The sequence below is a fragment of the Pollachius pollachius genome (genome assembly GCF_949987615.1).
Source record: "Pollachius pollachius genome assembly, chromosome: 18".
NCBI classification, from domain to species: domain Eukaryota; kingdom Metazoa; phylum Chordata; class Actinopteri; order Gadiformes; family Gadidae; genus Pollachius; species Pollachius pollachius.
Window position 1 is genome coordinate 10,890,912 of NC_136951.1, and position 14,143 is coordinate 10,905,054.

General features: G+C 43.6%; 3 protein-coding genes across 3 annotated transcripts; 2 read left to right on the forward strand and 1 right to left on the reverse strand.

Annotated features, from left to right (window-relative positions):
- Positions 1–311: 311 nt before the first annotated feature.
- gnsb (glucosamine (N-acetyl)-6-sulfatase (Sanfilippo disease IIID), b) lies at positions 312–6,480 on the forward strand. The gene is made up of 13 exons (XM_079755368.1): positions 312–568; positions 759–818; positions 958–1,161; positions 1,756–1,821; positions 2,560–2,658; positions 3,387–3,554; positions 4,010–4,092; positions 4,251–4,369; positions 4,523–4,626; positions 4,714–4,809; positions 5,027–5,137; positions 5,222–5,329; positions 5,519–6,480. Exons 1-13 carry the CDS (start codon positions 392–394, stop codon positions 5,699–5,701), a joined length of 1,578 nt encoding a protein of 525 aa, XP_079611494.1. The 5' UTR covers positions 312–391; the 3' UTR covers positions 5,702–6,480.
- Positions 6,481–6,886: 406 nt separating this feature from the next.
- On the reverse strand, positions 6,887–8,600 carry mrps24 (mitochondrial ribosomal protein S24). The gene is made up of 4 exons (XM_079756198.1): positions 8,554–8,600; positions 8,063–8,140; positions 7,726–7,837; positions 6,887–7,195 (listed from the first exon to the last, which is right to left on the reverse strand). The coding sequence occupies exons 1-4, from the start codon at positions 8,593–8,595 to the stop codon at positions 6,912–6,914; spliced, it is 516 nt and encodes a 171-aa protein (XP_079612324.1). The 5' UTR covers positions 8,596–8,600; the 3' UTR covers positions 6,887–6,911.
- A 241-nt stretch (positions 8,601–8,841) lies between these two features.
- On the forward strand, positions 8,842–13,925 carry nudcd3 (NudC domain containing 3). The gene is made up of 6 exons (XM_079755438.1): positions 8,842–9,145; positions 9,300–9,604; positions 11,646–11,778; positions 12,265–12,408; positions 12,726–12,914; positions 13,389–13,925. The coding sequence occupies exons 1-6, from the start codon at positions 8,948–8,950 to the stop codon at positions 13,497–13,499; spliced, it is 1,080 nt and encodes a 359-aa protein (XP_079611564.1). The 5' UTR covers positions 8,842–8,947; the 3' UTR covers positions 13,500–13,925.
- Positions 13,926–14,143: the final 218 nt, after the last annotated feature.

Sequence of the window (14,143 nt, forward strand, 5' to 3'; positions counted from 1 at the left end):
GTAATACATCATATATCTCATTTATATCTTCAACTAGGTGCTAATCCACCGTAACACGTGTTCATTTTGAATCACAAAGCTTATAGTTGCAAATTGCAACGCACAGAAATAGCTTACAGTGTGATGAAAATCGGGAACAAAATGTTCTCGAAACAAGTGCCTCTAGGCTATAGGGGACTTCAAACCACGCGCGTAGTTTTACACGCACACCCACACACACAAGACACACACACACCTATATGATCATATGACCACGGAGAGTCCCCACCCCCGAGAAGTCAACTTGATCAATCAGTGCGCCAGGCGAGAGATTGGATTTTAAGCAGTAGAAAACACAACTTTTCACAACCAGAGTAGCAGGCTGTCTGGTCCGACAGTCCCAATTCTTCAAATGGCATCTTCAGAGAGAACACCTCCGCCCAGACATGCTCAGACCGGGAGTCGCCTGTGTCCAGCTGTGAGCCTTCTCCTCGTGCTGTTTACCTGTAACGTCAGGTACGCAGCGTGTGGAGCGAGCAACATCGTCCTGATCCTCTCTGACGACCAGGATGTTGAACTGGGGGGAATGGTGAGGTTTTTTTGTATGTCTACATGTGTCAAAAAAATAAGGAGGTACGTTTAGAAATAAAGTTGGTCGATATACCTCACTAGCGACACAAAAAATATAAAACCAATTTTGTTTTTATTGCGGTGACATGACAAAAACACATTTTACACATTAGTTGTTGAATAAGTGAGCGCCTTTGTGCATTCTGCAGACCCCGATGAAGAAAACAAAACTGCTGATAGGAGATGCGGGGGCGACGTTTTCAAACGCTGTAGGTACAAGCCTATGTTACAACCTGTTGCATATAACGGTTGTCAAATGTCCCGCAATAAGGCTACTTTCCCCTTCTTAAAAATAATGACTCGTTGATTTCGTCCTGTCTTCTCTACTCTGCCGCGTCTGTCTGATAGTATACAGCCACGGCGCTTGGCTGTCCCAGCAGAAGCAGTATTTTGACGGGTAACTACCCCCACAACCACGCCGTGAGGAACGACTCTCTGGCGGGCAACTGCTCAAGCCCTCTGTGGCAGAAAGGCCCGGAGACCCTGGCGCTCCCCGTCTACCTCAGCAAACGGAAGTACCACACGTTCTTCGCGGGGAAGTACCTGGAGCAGGTAACACACACACACGCACACGCACACACACTTAATTAGTTAAAAAATAATGCGATGATAAATTATGCATGGAGACTGAATTAATATTAATATTTACACATGGACTGTTGACCTCACAGGTGGGGTTGCTGTTGTTAAACTGTTATGCATATATACTGTATATGAAAACTCTACTCTATATATAAAAAGAAGAATTTAAAGCAGAATGATGGTGTCAGGTTTTTTTTTCCAGACTCTCGAGTTTCAGTTCTGTCTTCCGCCAAGACGCTGCTGTAACTTGTACAGATTGTTGTGCCACTGCAGTCTTGTTTTCCCAATCTTCCAGATAGTCCTCCTAGCAATTGTCCTCAAAAGTAAAAAATAATTAAGATCCACCAACCACTGCTCAGTCAACCGGCATTCTTTCCCACTCCTAAATCATTTGGTCTGTGGAGAAAGTGTAATCTCCAAAAGTTATGACGGCACTGTGGTGCACTAGGTTCATATTTTACTGTAGTTCAACTACTTCAATGAAAAGTGAGTCAACATACAGACATTAAGGAAATATGCCGTGGTTAAATTCTGACAATTTTCTGTGTCTTCTTCTTGTTTTAGTATGGAACCAAGGAGGCTGGCGAGTTTGCGCACGTTCCACCCGGATGGGACCTCTGGCACGCACTGGTGAGACGGATGGACAGACAGACAGACAGACAGACAGACAGACAGACAGACACTGGCCTCCTAAAGCAAGATGCCCTAACCCTATCTGCTCCTTATGAGCACTGTCTAACCCCTACCTGTTCCCTTATGACCTGTATGTGATCCCTGTCTAACCCCTACCTGCTCCCTTATGACCTGTATATTATCACTGTCTAACCCCTACCTGCTCCCTTATGACCTGTATGTGATCACTGTCTAACACCTACCTGCTCTCTTATGACCTGTATGTGATCACTGTCTAACCCCTACTTGCTCCCTTATGACCTGTATGTGATCACTGTCTAACCCCTACCTGCTCTCTTATAACCTGTATGTGATCACTGTCTAACCCCTACCTGCTCCCTTATGACCTGTATGTGATCACTGTCTAACCCCTACCTGCTCTCTTATAACCTGTATGTGATCACTGTCTAACCCCTACCTGCTCCCTTATGACCTGTATGTGATCACTGTCTAACCCCTACCTGCTCTATTATGACCTGTATATTATCACTGTCTAACCCCTATCTGCTCCTCAATGACCTGTAAATGGTCAATGTCTAACCCCTACCTGCTCCTCAATGACCTGTAAATGGTCACTGTCCAACCCCTACCTGCTCCTTAATGACCTTCAATTTGTTAGATGAAGACTAAATGGGAAAGTATCTTCAGCGGCATCAGTTATTAAAATGTCATGTACTTATTGTGTTGTGACTTCAGGTTGGAGACACCAAGTACTACAACTACAGTCTTTCAGTCAACGGTAAGGAAGAGAAGCATGGAGACAGCTATGAGAAGGACTACTTCACAGATCTAATAGTAAGTTTGTTATCTCGATCCTTGAAGGAAAATAGTTGAATCATAAAGTTTTATATGGGAGGTTTTCACATGATCACTCCCAACCCAAGGGGCGACCTTGGTCATTTTTAATGAATAACTTTTTCAATTGTTTTGTGACATGTTAGAACAATGTTTTTTTTTTTACTATTTTGGAAGCAATTTTTTAAAACCTTATCTGATACATAGCCCTCCCTATTTATTCTGGATGTGTCATGGGTTTTTGTTATACCATCAGAAAAAAGAAAACCTGTCGTTGGCATATCGTTTTTCATGCCAAGATCGGAGTTCATGCTTGTTAAACCCTTCTGTATGACCAATACACTTTTACATGCGGAAATCTACGTGCATTTCTATAGGTTAGACCTGTGCTGTGTTCAAATTAGTATACTTTTCACCATTTTGCAGTGTTGCCCGAAATTGTATCTGGATCCCTATATATTGCTCATCTTTATACCCATTATCCACCCTAAAATAAGCTAACAACACGTATTGCTGCACTATATTCCACGATGCCTTGCTGTTTTCATTGTCATCAGATTCATCCAATTGAGATGGTCAGCACATTATGCAAATGAGTTGTCATGTCACACGTTCGGCTTGTTTGTGCGGATGACAATTTAATTAGAATAGCAGACCACTATATAAAATATTGACCTGGCCATGCACTAAAACATGATATGGACTGTTCCTTTGTTCCTGTGCTCCAGTTGAACCGGTCCCTTGAGTTCCTGGATAAGAGGAGCCGTAGGCAGCCGTTCTTCATGATGCTGTCCCCGCCGGCCGCCCACGCACCCTGGACCGCTGCGCCCCAGTACCAGAAGGAGTTCAGCGATGTCAAGGCTCCTCGCGATGGCAGCTTCAACAAGCCAGGGACGGTAAGCCATGATCAGGTCGAGAACACTCAGCCAAAGCCAAAAGGGGGGGATTTCCCGCTTGGCTGTTTTTTGATAGAACAGATCAATGCTGCTCTGTTTGTGTGGTGGGAAAAGAATGGTAGAATGGTTCAGGGAACCATGACACCTCAATGAAAATACATTCTTAATGCTACCTGGGTGGCCATTAATCAATATGGCTGCTAGGTGAAAAGACCTTTGTCTGCAGTCTACCTGTAGGCATCCTACAGATAGGCATCCTACAGGTAGACCGTCTAAATGCCCTATAGCGATTTAAATTAACCCTATAACCCATTTAAATCCCATATAAACCCCCTGCTCAATAATGACAAGTGTCTGAACAAAAATATCATGCAAGTAATTTTGGATAAAGTGTTGATCTGCTGAATGTTTCCTTAGTATTAAAATGGATATGGATGTGCAAACGTTTGTTTCAGGACAAACACTGGTTGCTGCGACAGCCAGCTAACCCCATGGCCAGCAGCTCAGTGGACTTCCTGGATGATGCATTCAGGAAGAGGTGCAGGGGTCATTCATGTGACTTACTTTTGTACCACTTGTTGCACAATTCATGCTCATGTAAATTTTCTTAAGTTGTGTAATAGGGCCAAATTCAGAGTGTGAAGATACATATTTGAATAAGTGTGTAAATACCCATCAAAATATTGTGTTGTGCAGGTGGCAAACTCTCCTATCAGTAGATGATATGGTGGAAAAGCTGGTGAAGAAACTGGAAGACTTGAAGGAACTCAATAATACTTACATCTTCTACGCCTCGGATAACGGCTTCCACGCAGGTTTGACTGGGCTATTGATTCTTCAACACCAAGCCGGGAGATATGGTCTGGAACAATCTCAGCCAATCAGAAAAAATGAGTGCCGGACCCTTGTACTGTAACGGATTGATTTGTTTTTGTTGGCTCTGTAAGCGTTTGCTTTTGTCATTACAGGTCAGTTCTCCCTGCCCATTGATAAGAGGCAGATGTACGAGTTTGACATCCGGGTTCCCCTCATGGTGCGAGGTCCAGGCATCGCACCCAAACAAATAGTGAAGGTACTGGCTACTTTGATTGTATTTAAAAATGTGGATGGTCCTTTCACTGGTTAAATTTGAGTTGATTTGAGACCCCCAATCTCATAGGCACCAGTATTGAACATTGACCTGGCTCCCACCATCCTGGACATATCTGGCTCAGATTTGCCAATAATGGACGGCCAGTCTTTCCTCTCTCAGATGGTCAGTTTTTCTGTTTGTTTAAACGGACGTTGTCTCCCAGCCGATAAGGTACCGAGTTTGATCACCGATGGCTGCACCATACCTGTAGGCATCATTGATCAAGCTACCTAACCTTCCATCTGCTGCTTATTGACATGTATCAGAAATCACTGCAAGTCGTCTAGGTTTAAAGTGTTTGAATAATAAAGGACTCATTTAAATGATGTTATTCCATTAGGCCCCATCCTTGAGGAACAGCACCTCCCGGTCGTGTTTCCTGGTTGAACACACAGGAGAAGGTTCCCCTGTACCGGACCCTGCTTGTCCCAAACTAGGTTGTGGCCTCTCCGTGAGTCCAAACGTCAAACTCATCAGCATTGTTCATCTGTGTATTAATGTCTATGAGTAACTAACGTAGGAATCTGGGATCTAGCACTGTCTTCCCAACTGCGTCTGTGAGGACTCCTACAACAATACCTACGCATGTGTCAGGACCCTCGTTGGAATCAACTTGCAGTACTGCGAGTTTTCTGACAATGAAGTACGTACGATAAAACATCTCCTTTCAAAATTCATATTCAACCAAAAAACATTAAGTTCGTTTTTGTGTGTTTGACAAGCCAGCTTGCTCATCATGAATTATGAGTACTTGCTAGCTCGCTAAACCATTTGCATTTCACGTTGAATAAATCCTGTTTCTGTGTGTTTTACCTTTTCTAATATTTCTCAGTACTTTGTGGAGGTGTACAATTTGACATCAGACTTGAGCCAGCTAGAGAACATCGTTAAGAAGGTGGAACCGGCACTCCTGCAAGCCATGAACCAACATCTGATCAAGCTCCAGTCTTGTGCAGGTAGTAGCTGCCATGACAACAACGGTGTCAATGGTTTGTGTCAAACGACAACCAAATAACGGCACCAAATGTATGCAAAAAGGGAGCAACCACGGTAGGGCTATCATTGGGTGATGTTAAAGGGCCCCTGTTTTACCAACAGGTTGGACGTTTATTAGCCATTGCGAGCCATATCCCAAACAAAGTATGACTTACCAGCCTACACAGTGGGACTTTAGGAACTGGTAGGCTGATCGATCCATTATAACACTCCCACTCCCACGTGATGTCATTATAAGGTAGATTATGTTATGGTTAATCAACATCAGATATGTTGGGGGCCCTTTTAAATGACACACCGATGTGTCTTACTTAACTTCTAGTGCTCGATATAACTACTGCTTATGGGCATCAACTTTTTGTCCTACATGAACTGTTGAGTCTTTTCCAACATCCAACTGAAAAAGTGAACTGTGTACTGTTGCACTAATTGCAGATATATTGCACTCCTACTCTATTGTTTAACAATGTTCAGATAATAAGAAGTCCTCAACGACTGTATTTTTCTAGTAACAGAATAGTTTTTTTACAGGGTGTGAAAAGTGAAACATCCTAGCTTTCTATTCTATCCTGTCTAATATTTACCGAAGAGAGAGACGATGGACACATATTGCTGATAATTTCCATGTTGTTTATGTAACCTTTTTTTTTTTACTATTGAGGTAATTTTAATCGTTCTTTATCTATTGTACTGAAGCACTGTGAATTGTGACATTAAATAATGTAACTGTCTATAGTTCATTATTCAAACATGAGTTTGAGTTGTGAAAGAATACATTGGAAGTGCTATAGCTTTGAATTATTGACGTTCAGTTTAAAATGTTTGTTTCTAGAATACTTTATAAACCTTCTTATTACCCTTGAACTCATTAAAACACTATCTTTATATAGATTGTGTGTGTTGGGGTGTATAATGTTTAACAGTCTTCCACATCGACCAAACTAAAACCCTATGGACACACAGGAAGTGATGTCTAGTTCATTTCAATAGGAGCATCTCTTTCAACACCCCTGATGTTGTAAACATTGGTTAATGTATAGAATAGCTGCATGGGATGATGTAATGTCGCAACATTCAACTTTTGTTAAATGCCAAACACTTCACAATTACTTGTGAAACTACATTACCACAACAAAAAGTCCAAAAAATAAAGATTTAAACATCAAGATAATCACATAGTTTATTAACTACTGCAAAAACACCACAAACAAAACAAAAAAAATACACTTTCACAAGTATTTGTACACCGCCTGTTTCTGTAGCGTCTGGATCTCTAGTTTAACTGGACATTTGTAGAAGTGGGATAGCAATGACTCTGTGTAGCCCGTCAGAAAGTAGAACTTCTGTGGTGGGAGTTTCTGCAGCATCAACGCGCACACAATGAGCATGTTGCCCCGCCTCTTGATGACAACCTCGTTGGCAAGGCAACCGTGGAACGTTCCGAACATGAAGCGTCTGATGAACACGTCTTCTAATGCTCGGTCGGCCGCACCCTCCTCTCCTTTGAGATTACCTGGAAAGGTAAGGAAGAACATATTTATGCACATTAACTTTATTTTGCTGTTTGGCAGATAGCCCTATCCAAAGTGACTTAAGGTGACATATTATACCACCAAGTCTGAGTGTGATTAGCCGTTACAAGCCGTTTTTAAATTCTGCCACTTCTGACATCACAAGTGGGCGTGTCCATCTAGATGCGTGCTGGATAGATCAGTCTACCAGCCTACCCAGTGGACTGTAGCAAACGTTGCTAACCTATCTGTCATACATCTAGGTGGACATGCCCACTTGATGTCAGAAGAGGCAGATTTTCAAGACCACTTGTAACGGCTAGTCACACTCACACCTGATGGTATAATATGCCTTTAAGATATTTCCTTCAGGAGCGGGTGGGGGTTGAGCCCTATGCTTCAATTATTAATTTTCTTGTTTACTTTTAAAATGATCAACCCAATGATGTTGGCCTTTTCTATAGCATGTTAAACAAACACTTGTGAAAAACAACTCAATGAGCACAGTGGGCTAGTGTGAGCCGAGACGTACAGGGGTGCTGGGAGAGCCACCCTTTGCGGTGTCCGATGTGGTGGGGGTGCAGGGCCTGCTCGTAGGTCACGCCTCGGTCTCCTTTTCCCACACGGATACGAGCCGCATGGTTCTTCATATCGAGGAGAAACAGACGTTCTTGAACAACACAGCCAAACATAAATGTAATACATTTTATGGAGTTGTTTCAACAGCTGACTAAAATAACCGTAACATAATTTGCAGTGTTAACCAACGTGCATGTCATTATGACACAATTCATGAGTTGATGTTTTTCTTATGAGAGGTTTTCCTAACGTTGACAAAGATTCATTATTAAAGTATATGAACTGGTTACCTTGCACTGTACAGCAGTCACATGAAGGCCCCTAGCACCCAAGGTGTTCCATACGGTACCGGGCTTCACTAAAGACCTCTGGGAGAGGGAGGGAGACGGTGAAACACCACATAGATTAATCATACAATACTTGTATAATAATTGCCATGTTTGATTCTGACAGCCCGTTTTGAGCCTTTAAAACAATGTAGCCTACCAACATGTGTGGTTTTGAAAAAGAAACAGAGGAAACTGCCCACGTGTATTTATATTAATCAGATGCTGATCGAAACCATTTTGGGATATTAACGTTATCTTTCATTTGTGTACCCATTCTGGATAAGAAGTGAGTTTCAATTAACGTTAGCTAGACTATTCGATGGACTAGTCCGCCACGAGTCCCATCTTTTCTTTTATTAAATCAACGGATTAACATTTGTATTCACAGTATATATAGTTTGCTAGAATATATACAACATACACCCATTACATAGATTAGTCACATTTCTTACCAACATCATCGCACACGGACTGCTGCCCAAGGACGCCGCCATGTTCCCCCGACCCTCAACAACTCACTTGGATTATTATGGGAAGAATTTTATAATATGATACGTATTCATTAAGATAGATGGGTATTCTTTTGAAAAAGCGTGTTTTACTTTCACGTTAAAACATTTTTTTAATGATATTGCATTCACTGTTATTTATAGGATTGAGGATTTGTTATGGGGAACTGTTGTGGGGGGAAACATTTGTTGACGGACTGTTCTCGAAGCATACCAACCGGATGTGCAAAATCTAAACACTCGTTCGTCCACGCTCCTGTCTGCCTGAACAACGGATAATTATAAACGAAAACACATTGATAAGTAATCAGGACGTACTCCGTTGAACACCGTGAAGATGTCTTCTGCCGTCGAGATGACAGAGATGTACGACCACGCGCTGCTGGGGATCCTGCAGCACGTCGGCAACGTTCAGGACTTCCTACAGGTCTACTTCGGCTTTTTGTACCGCAAAACTGACTTCTACCGCTTGCTGTCATGTCCCAACGACCGAATGGGCTTCCCTCCCGGCATTGCAGAGAAAATGGTTCAGAAGGTATTGACGTAAACTGTGAACGATAGTTTATGACTAACTATATGATTACTACAGCGGGCTTTTGTTTTGACAGTTCATCCAGATTGTTTGGCAAATTTACAAAACATGGACTTAATAGTCACACTTGATGGTTGTCTGATGGTTCCCTTTGCAGGCGTTTAAGAGCTTCGAACGGCTCTCGGAACAGGACAGAGATAGGCGACTGAAGGAGCTTAAACAGAAAGAAGAACCCAAAGTACCGCCTCCCGTAGAGCAGGAGGTGTTGGTGGAGTCAGTACCACAGCAGGACAAAGCTGAACCAAACACAGAAGCAGACCAAGTAGAGAAGTCTCCCTCAGAACCAGAGCCATCTTCTGCATGCTCCTCTCAACCAGACACGAGTCCCGCCGCTGGTGGTCCTCCCCAGCCGTCCCAAGATGCCAAGGCAGAGGCGTCCAGCACAGACCCGGCTTCAGCGACGTGAGTAGTATTCATAAACACACAGCACAATCGGCCACTGTTCATCTAACTCGGACGCATCACTGCTAACCCAGTGTGCAGATATAAAAGTACAGTGTATTTTACTGTGCATATCATCACTCTCTGCCCTTCCCTGTATGACATACAAACTGAACACAATAATTAAACATACTTAACACATCAACAAACAATCTCATTTGTTGATGAAAGATAAATTAAATGAAATAAGTTACGTGATCCAATTCAGATAATGACTTAAAATGACAGCTTCTGCAGAGATCACATAGAAAATTCCTGAACAATCCTAATATGTGATCTTGTGCGTCAAATGAATTAAAAATAGGTTTCCTTATAGAATGTTACACTCTGGAATAAGCTTTTTATCTCTGTTGGCCATTGTCCCACCCAGGCCCGAACTAACACAGTATAGGCCCTAGAGTGACCACACTCTAAGTGCCCCCCTCCTCCAATTTTAGACGTGAAAAAGGGATGTGCCCAACAAAAAATAAAATCAACATAGATAGACATAGGCCTACAAATGCCTTCCTTACACTGATACTGTAATACATACATTCATACTAGGGATGGTGAAAATGTAAAATATTCTTGACCGACCACCGAGCCTCATTAACCGGTTGAAACCGGTTAACCGATCAGATTAAAATGTGCTATTTGAAATCGCAGCCATTTCGAACTGCGCCAGCCGCCTGCTATTTTGTAACTCTGCTTATCTCACTACCGTTCTGCCTCCGACTCACACACACACACTCTCCGAGTGAGAGGCAGTGGCTCTAACTGCAGCACGACCTGTGTTGAAACATGAGGGGTGAAACACGCAGGGTCTCGTTGAGACCCTGCGAGGGATCAGCAGGGGCCATTCTGAAGAGGGCAGCATTAGGAACTCATTTGAGAGAACGCAGCGGCTCATTTAAGAAAATGACAGCTCCGAAGAGACGCCGCTTGTTTAGCTTGGAGGAGGCGGAAAAATTGAGTTTGAGGGATAATTTTTTTCACTTCACACAAAAAGATCTTGAATGAGATGGCTAACTGTAGTCTTATAGCATTTAGTCTACTGTCCATAATCATTTGGAGATCATATTCTCCGCCGCACGCATGTGGGAATAATTAAGACTTGAGGAGAAATCAAACAGTGGGCTAGAGAGGCCTTGTCCGTCCAACTTCCAATGAGTCACCTCATCTGATCATCTTTTTGTGTGAAGTGAAACCAACACACACTCTACAGTCCACACTGACCCCACATTTTTTTAACTGACAAGCGACAAGATTGATCGGTTAACGTTGATACGGTAAACCATCAGTCAAACGGTCATCGGTTAACATCCCTAATTCATACACAGACTTTACAAGCATCATTAACTGAGCAACCAGTTAAAAGAGAAAACCGTTCCACAAATATCCAATCAACCTTGGAGGCAGATATTTGGCCCGAAATAATGCTAAATAAGCCTCACCTTTAGCAAAACATCTTCTTTCTTGACTTTGTGCATGCAAAGTCGTAAAATCCTCAGTCAATTCCCTTGACTAGTTTGGATTCAATGACCATCAGGGAGGGTGCGGACTGCCACTTCTGTCTCATAGTTGTCCAGAGTTAGTGCTTAACTCCTTTAAGTGGAGACAAGGATCTCTCACCCTCGCAGTTGGTAACGGGCAAGGTTGATTGCAGAACAGCCTGATTACAACGAACACGCTCGGGGAGAGTTGTACATTGCAGCCCATAATTTTGTATAATTTGCAGCATCTCCTACTGTGAACTGCTTGCGCCGACGGTAGCTTCGCTGCTAGTGCTAGTGCCAACTTTATCTTGGGCTCTAGCATTTACAAATATAATATATAGATATATATTGGCCTCATTAATCTTGGGCCTTAATATCAGTTGGTGTTTTACAATAAAGACCATACGACAATAACTTGTTTTTGCAAACAAAAACAGTTGACATGATGTACACAATTATTTTGCCTATTAACAAATTCAATTGTGTGTGTGTGTGTGTGTGCGTGTGCGTGTGCATATGCCCTTCAGGAGTCAGACCCAGTACCAGGCAGACCCAGACAGCTACAACGGAGCCACAAGGGAAAACTACAGCTGGTCCCAGGACTACACGGACGTGGAGATCCGTGTGTTCGTCTCCAAGACGGTTGTCAAGGGCAGACAGGTAAACACAAACCCTCACCACCAGCTGTCGCCAGCTGTTCTCTCTTCAGCTCACTCGGCATGAAAGAAACACTTTCATTGCATAAAAACAACCGACTGTGTTTGTGATGAAGACGCTTAAGGCCATGTCTGTGACGAGGGATAAATGGATACACTTAAGGAACATTCAAATGTTTTTCCACCACAGAAAAGAGAGCTCTTTGAAAACGAACTCCAACATGGACATATCTGTAAATCTGTAATTAGTTTTTGTTTAGACGTGTAAAACGTATATTTTAGAAATCAGTGAGGTAAAATGGTCACTGGAACCAGTGATCATAGGAAAGACAGAAGATTTCAAAGATTAGAAAACTATGAGGAAGATTTAAAGAGTCTGCCTAGAGAACGCCAGTGTGGACGGACAACCCATTGACCCAAAAACGCAGCGTTGGCACTCATCCGGCCTCGCGTGTGTGGGCTTGGCCTGAGACTCCCCTGCCGTCCCCAGGTGTCGGTGAACCTGCTGCCCGGCAGCGTGCGCGTGTGTGTACGGGACGGGGCGGAGGAACAAGTGCTGATGGAGGGAGAACTGCCGCACAAGATCAACACGGAGAACTCCCTATGGAGCCTCGAACCAGGGCGCTGTGTGGTGGTGCGTGCAGCACACGTACACCAACACAATCGCACACATCGACACCCACACACGATGTGGCGACAGACAGAGACACATGCAAAGACACACACAATCAGGGAGAGCCCCACACACACACGTACAGGGAGAGCCACGCACACACGTACAGGGAGACACACACACACACACACACACACACACACACACACACACACACACACACACACACACACACACACACACAAAATACACTCTAGTTGCCAACCAAATTTTATCACCAGATCTGTGCCCTGATTGCCAATACCAAACTAACTCCTAACGTTCCTCTCCCGTGCCAGCTGTCTCTCAGTAAGGTTGGGGAGGTGTGGTGGAATGCGGTGCTGAAAGGCGAGAAGGAGATCGACATTAACCAGATCAACCGGGAGCGCGGCATGGCATCGGTGGACGAGGAGGAGCACGCCGTTCTGGACCGGCTCTCCTTCGACTACCACCAGAAGCTCCAGGGGAAGCCCCAGAGCCACGAGATGGTACGTTCCACAAGTCCCTCAGTCTGGCTCTAAACTCATGGGCAGTTGGTTCGGTTCGCAATGTGACGTGTTCGCAAATAAAATAGAATATTACTGCAGGATTCTGTCCTGGGATACTCGGGTGTTTTGAGTGCAAGTGTTACGTAGGTTGGATCCTCAATATCCAAATCCTTGTTGTGGTTATCCTTGCGCAAGAAGCTCAACCCTTAGCTGCTGCTAAATGAGCCTTTAGCCTTTGAGGGGATGCTAAGGTGACAAAGCGACGTGACGCCGGCTCAGCTGTGTGTGGAGTCTATAGCGGGCTATTCATGAGGGGAGCAGACAGAAAGGAAGTCATTTCCATCGTGGAGTGAGGTTGGGGACGGTATTGCGCTTTAATTGTGGCCTTCCTCGGTTCCGGAGGCGCATAAACTCAGTGGACCTCTCATGTACTCCCTGCGGTCCTCAAAGGTGCGTTTGTTTTTGTCCCCACAGAAGGTGCACGACATGCTGAAGAAGGGGTGGGACGCTGAGGGCTCTCCGTTCCGGGGGCAGCAGTTCGACCCCTCCATGTTCGACATCCCCCCCAGCGCAGTGCAGTTCTAAATCAAACACACCTCCCGCGCGGACAGTGAGGGGGTAACTTACAAACTGTTGCTATTTCAGCGCACGGGTTTGGGAGAGAAGGGGGGTATTAAGAACAAAACAAGGTGTGAGGGACGAGGTGTGAGAGCCGTGCCCGTGATGAGAACTTCAGTGCCTGGCTTTAAAAATGTCCTACTGATTTTTAAATGCGTTTTTATTTGTTTTTTATTTCGTTTGTCGAGTACATATACACGTGAAGCCTCTTGTCACCAGCTCAACGGAAACCTCAAATTTTTAGTTTTTGTCCCAAAAAGTTTGACTGAGTTAAAATATTGAAATTTATTTATCCACTGTTGGAGGATTGAGTCGATGGTTGAATTCATGTGTTGGTTTGCCTTTCTGCCTGTTTATTTTGGCTTTTGTGTGTAAAAATTGTGTGAACATATTAAATGGTTATGAATAAAATGGATCGTTTCCACTTTGATGGTGATTTGAGCATGTTAAGTTAGAGGTTTCAGTCACTCATGTTTAAAATGTATCCGTACGTCTTGCATACTGGTTAATATTATCTGAGAGACTATTTCAAAATCCTAAGATGCTACTTAGTAGTTGAGTCGTTTTTTATTACTTGATATCAGACTCAACTCTTGTTCAATGCTAAACTT

Excerpts from the sequence above, each read along its gene's own strand:
- gnsb (XM_079755368.1), top strand. The coding sequence starts at position 392 with ATGGCATCTTCAGAGAGAACACCTCCGCCCAGACATGCTCAGACCGGG. Across the intron at positions 1,162-1,755 it reads CGGGGAAGTACCTGGAGCAG|TATGGAACCAAGGAGGCTGG; the intron begins GTAACACACACA and ends TTCTTGTTTTAG. Across the intron at positions 4,810-5,026 it reads AGTCTTTCCTCTCTCAGATG|GCCCCATCCTTGAGGAACAG; the intron begins GTCAGTTTTTCT and ends TTATTCCATTAG.
- mrps24 (XM_079756198.1), bottom strand. The coding sequence starts at position 8,595 with ATGGCGGCGTCCTTGGGCAGCAGTCCGTGTGCGATGATGTTG. Across the intron at positions 7,838-8,062 it reads TGACTGCTGTACAGTGCAAG|AACCATGCGGCTCGTATCCG; the intron begins GTAACCAGTTCA and ends CTCGATATGAAG. Across the intron at positions 7,196-7,725 it reads GTGGCTCTCCCAGCACCCCT|GTAATCTCAAAGGAGAGGAG; the intron begins GTACGTCTCGGC and ends TTACCTTTCCAG.
- nudcd3 (XM_079755438.1), top strand. The coding sequence starts at position 8,948 with ATGTCTTCTGCCGTCGAGATGACAGAGATGTACGACCACGCGCTGCTG. Across the intron at positions 9,146-9,299 it reads CAGAGAAAATGGTTCAGAAG|GCGTTTAAGAGCTTCGAACG; the intron begins GTATTGACGTAA and ends TTCCCTTTGCAG. Across the intron at positions 12,409-12,725 it reads AACCAGGGCGCTGTGTGGTG|CTGTCTCTCAGTAAGGTTGG; the intron begins GTGCGTGCAGCA and ends CTCCCGTGCCAG.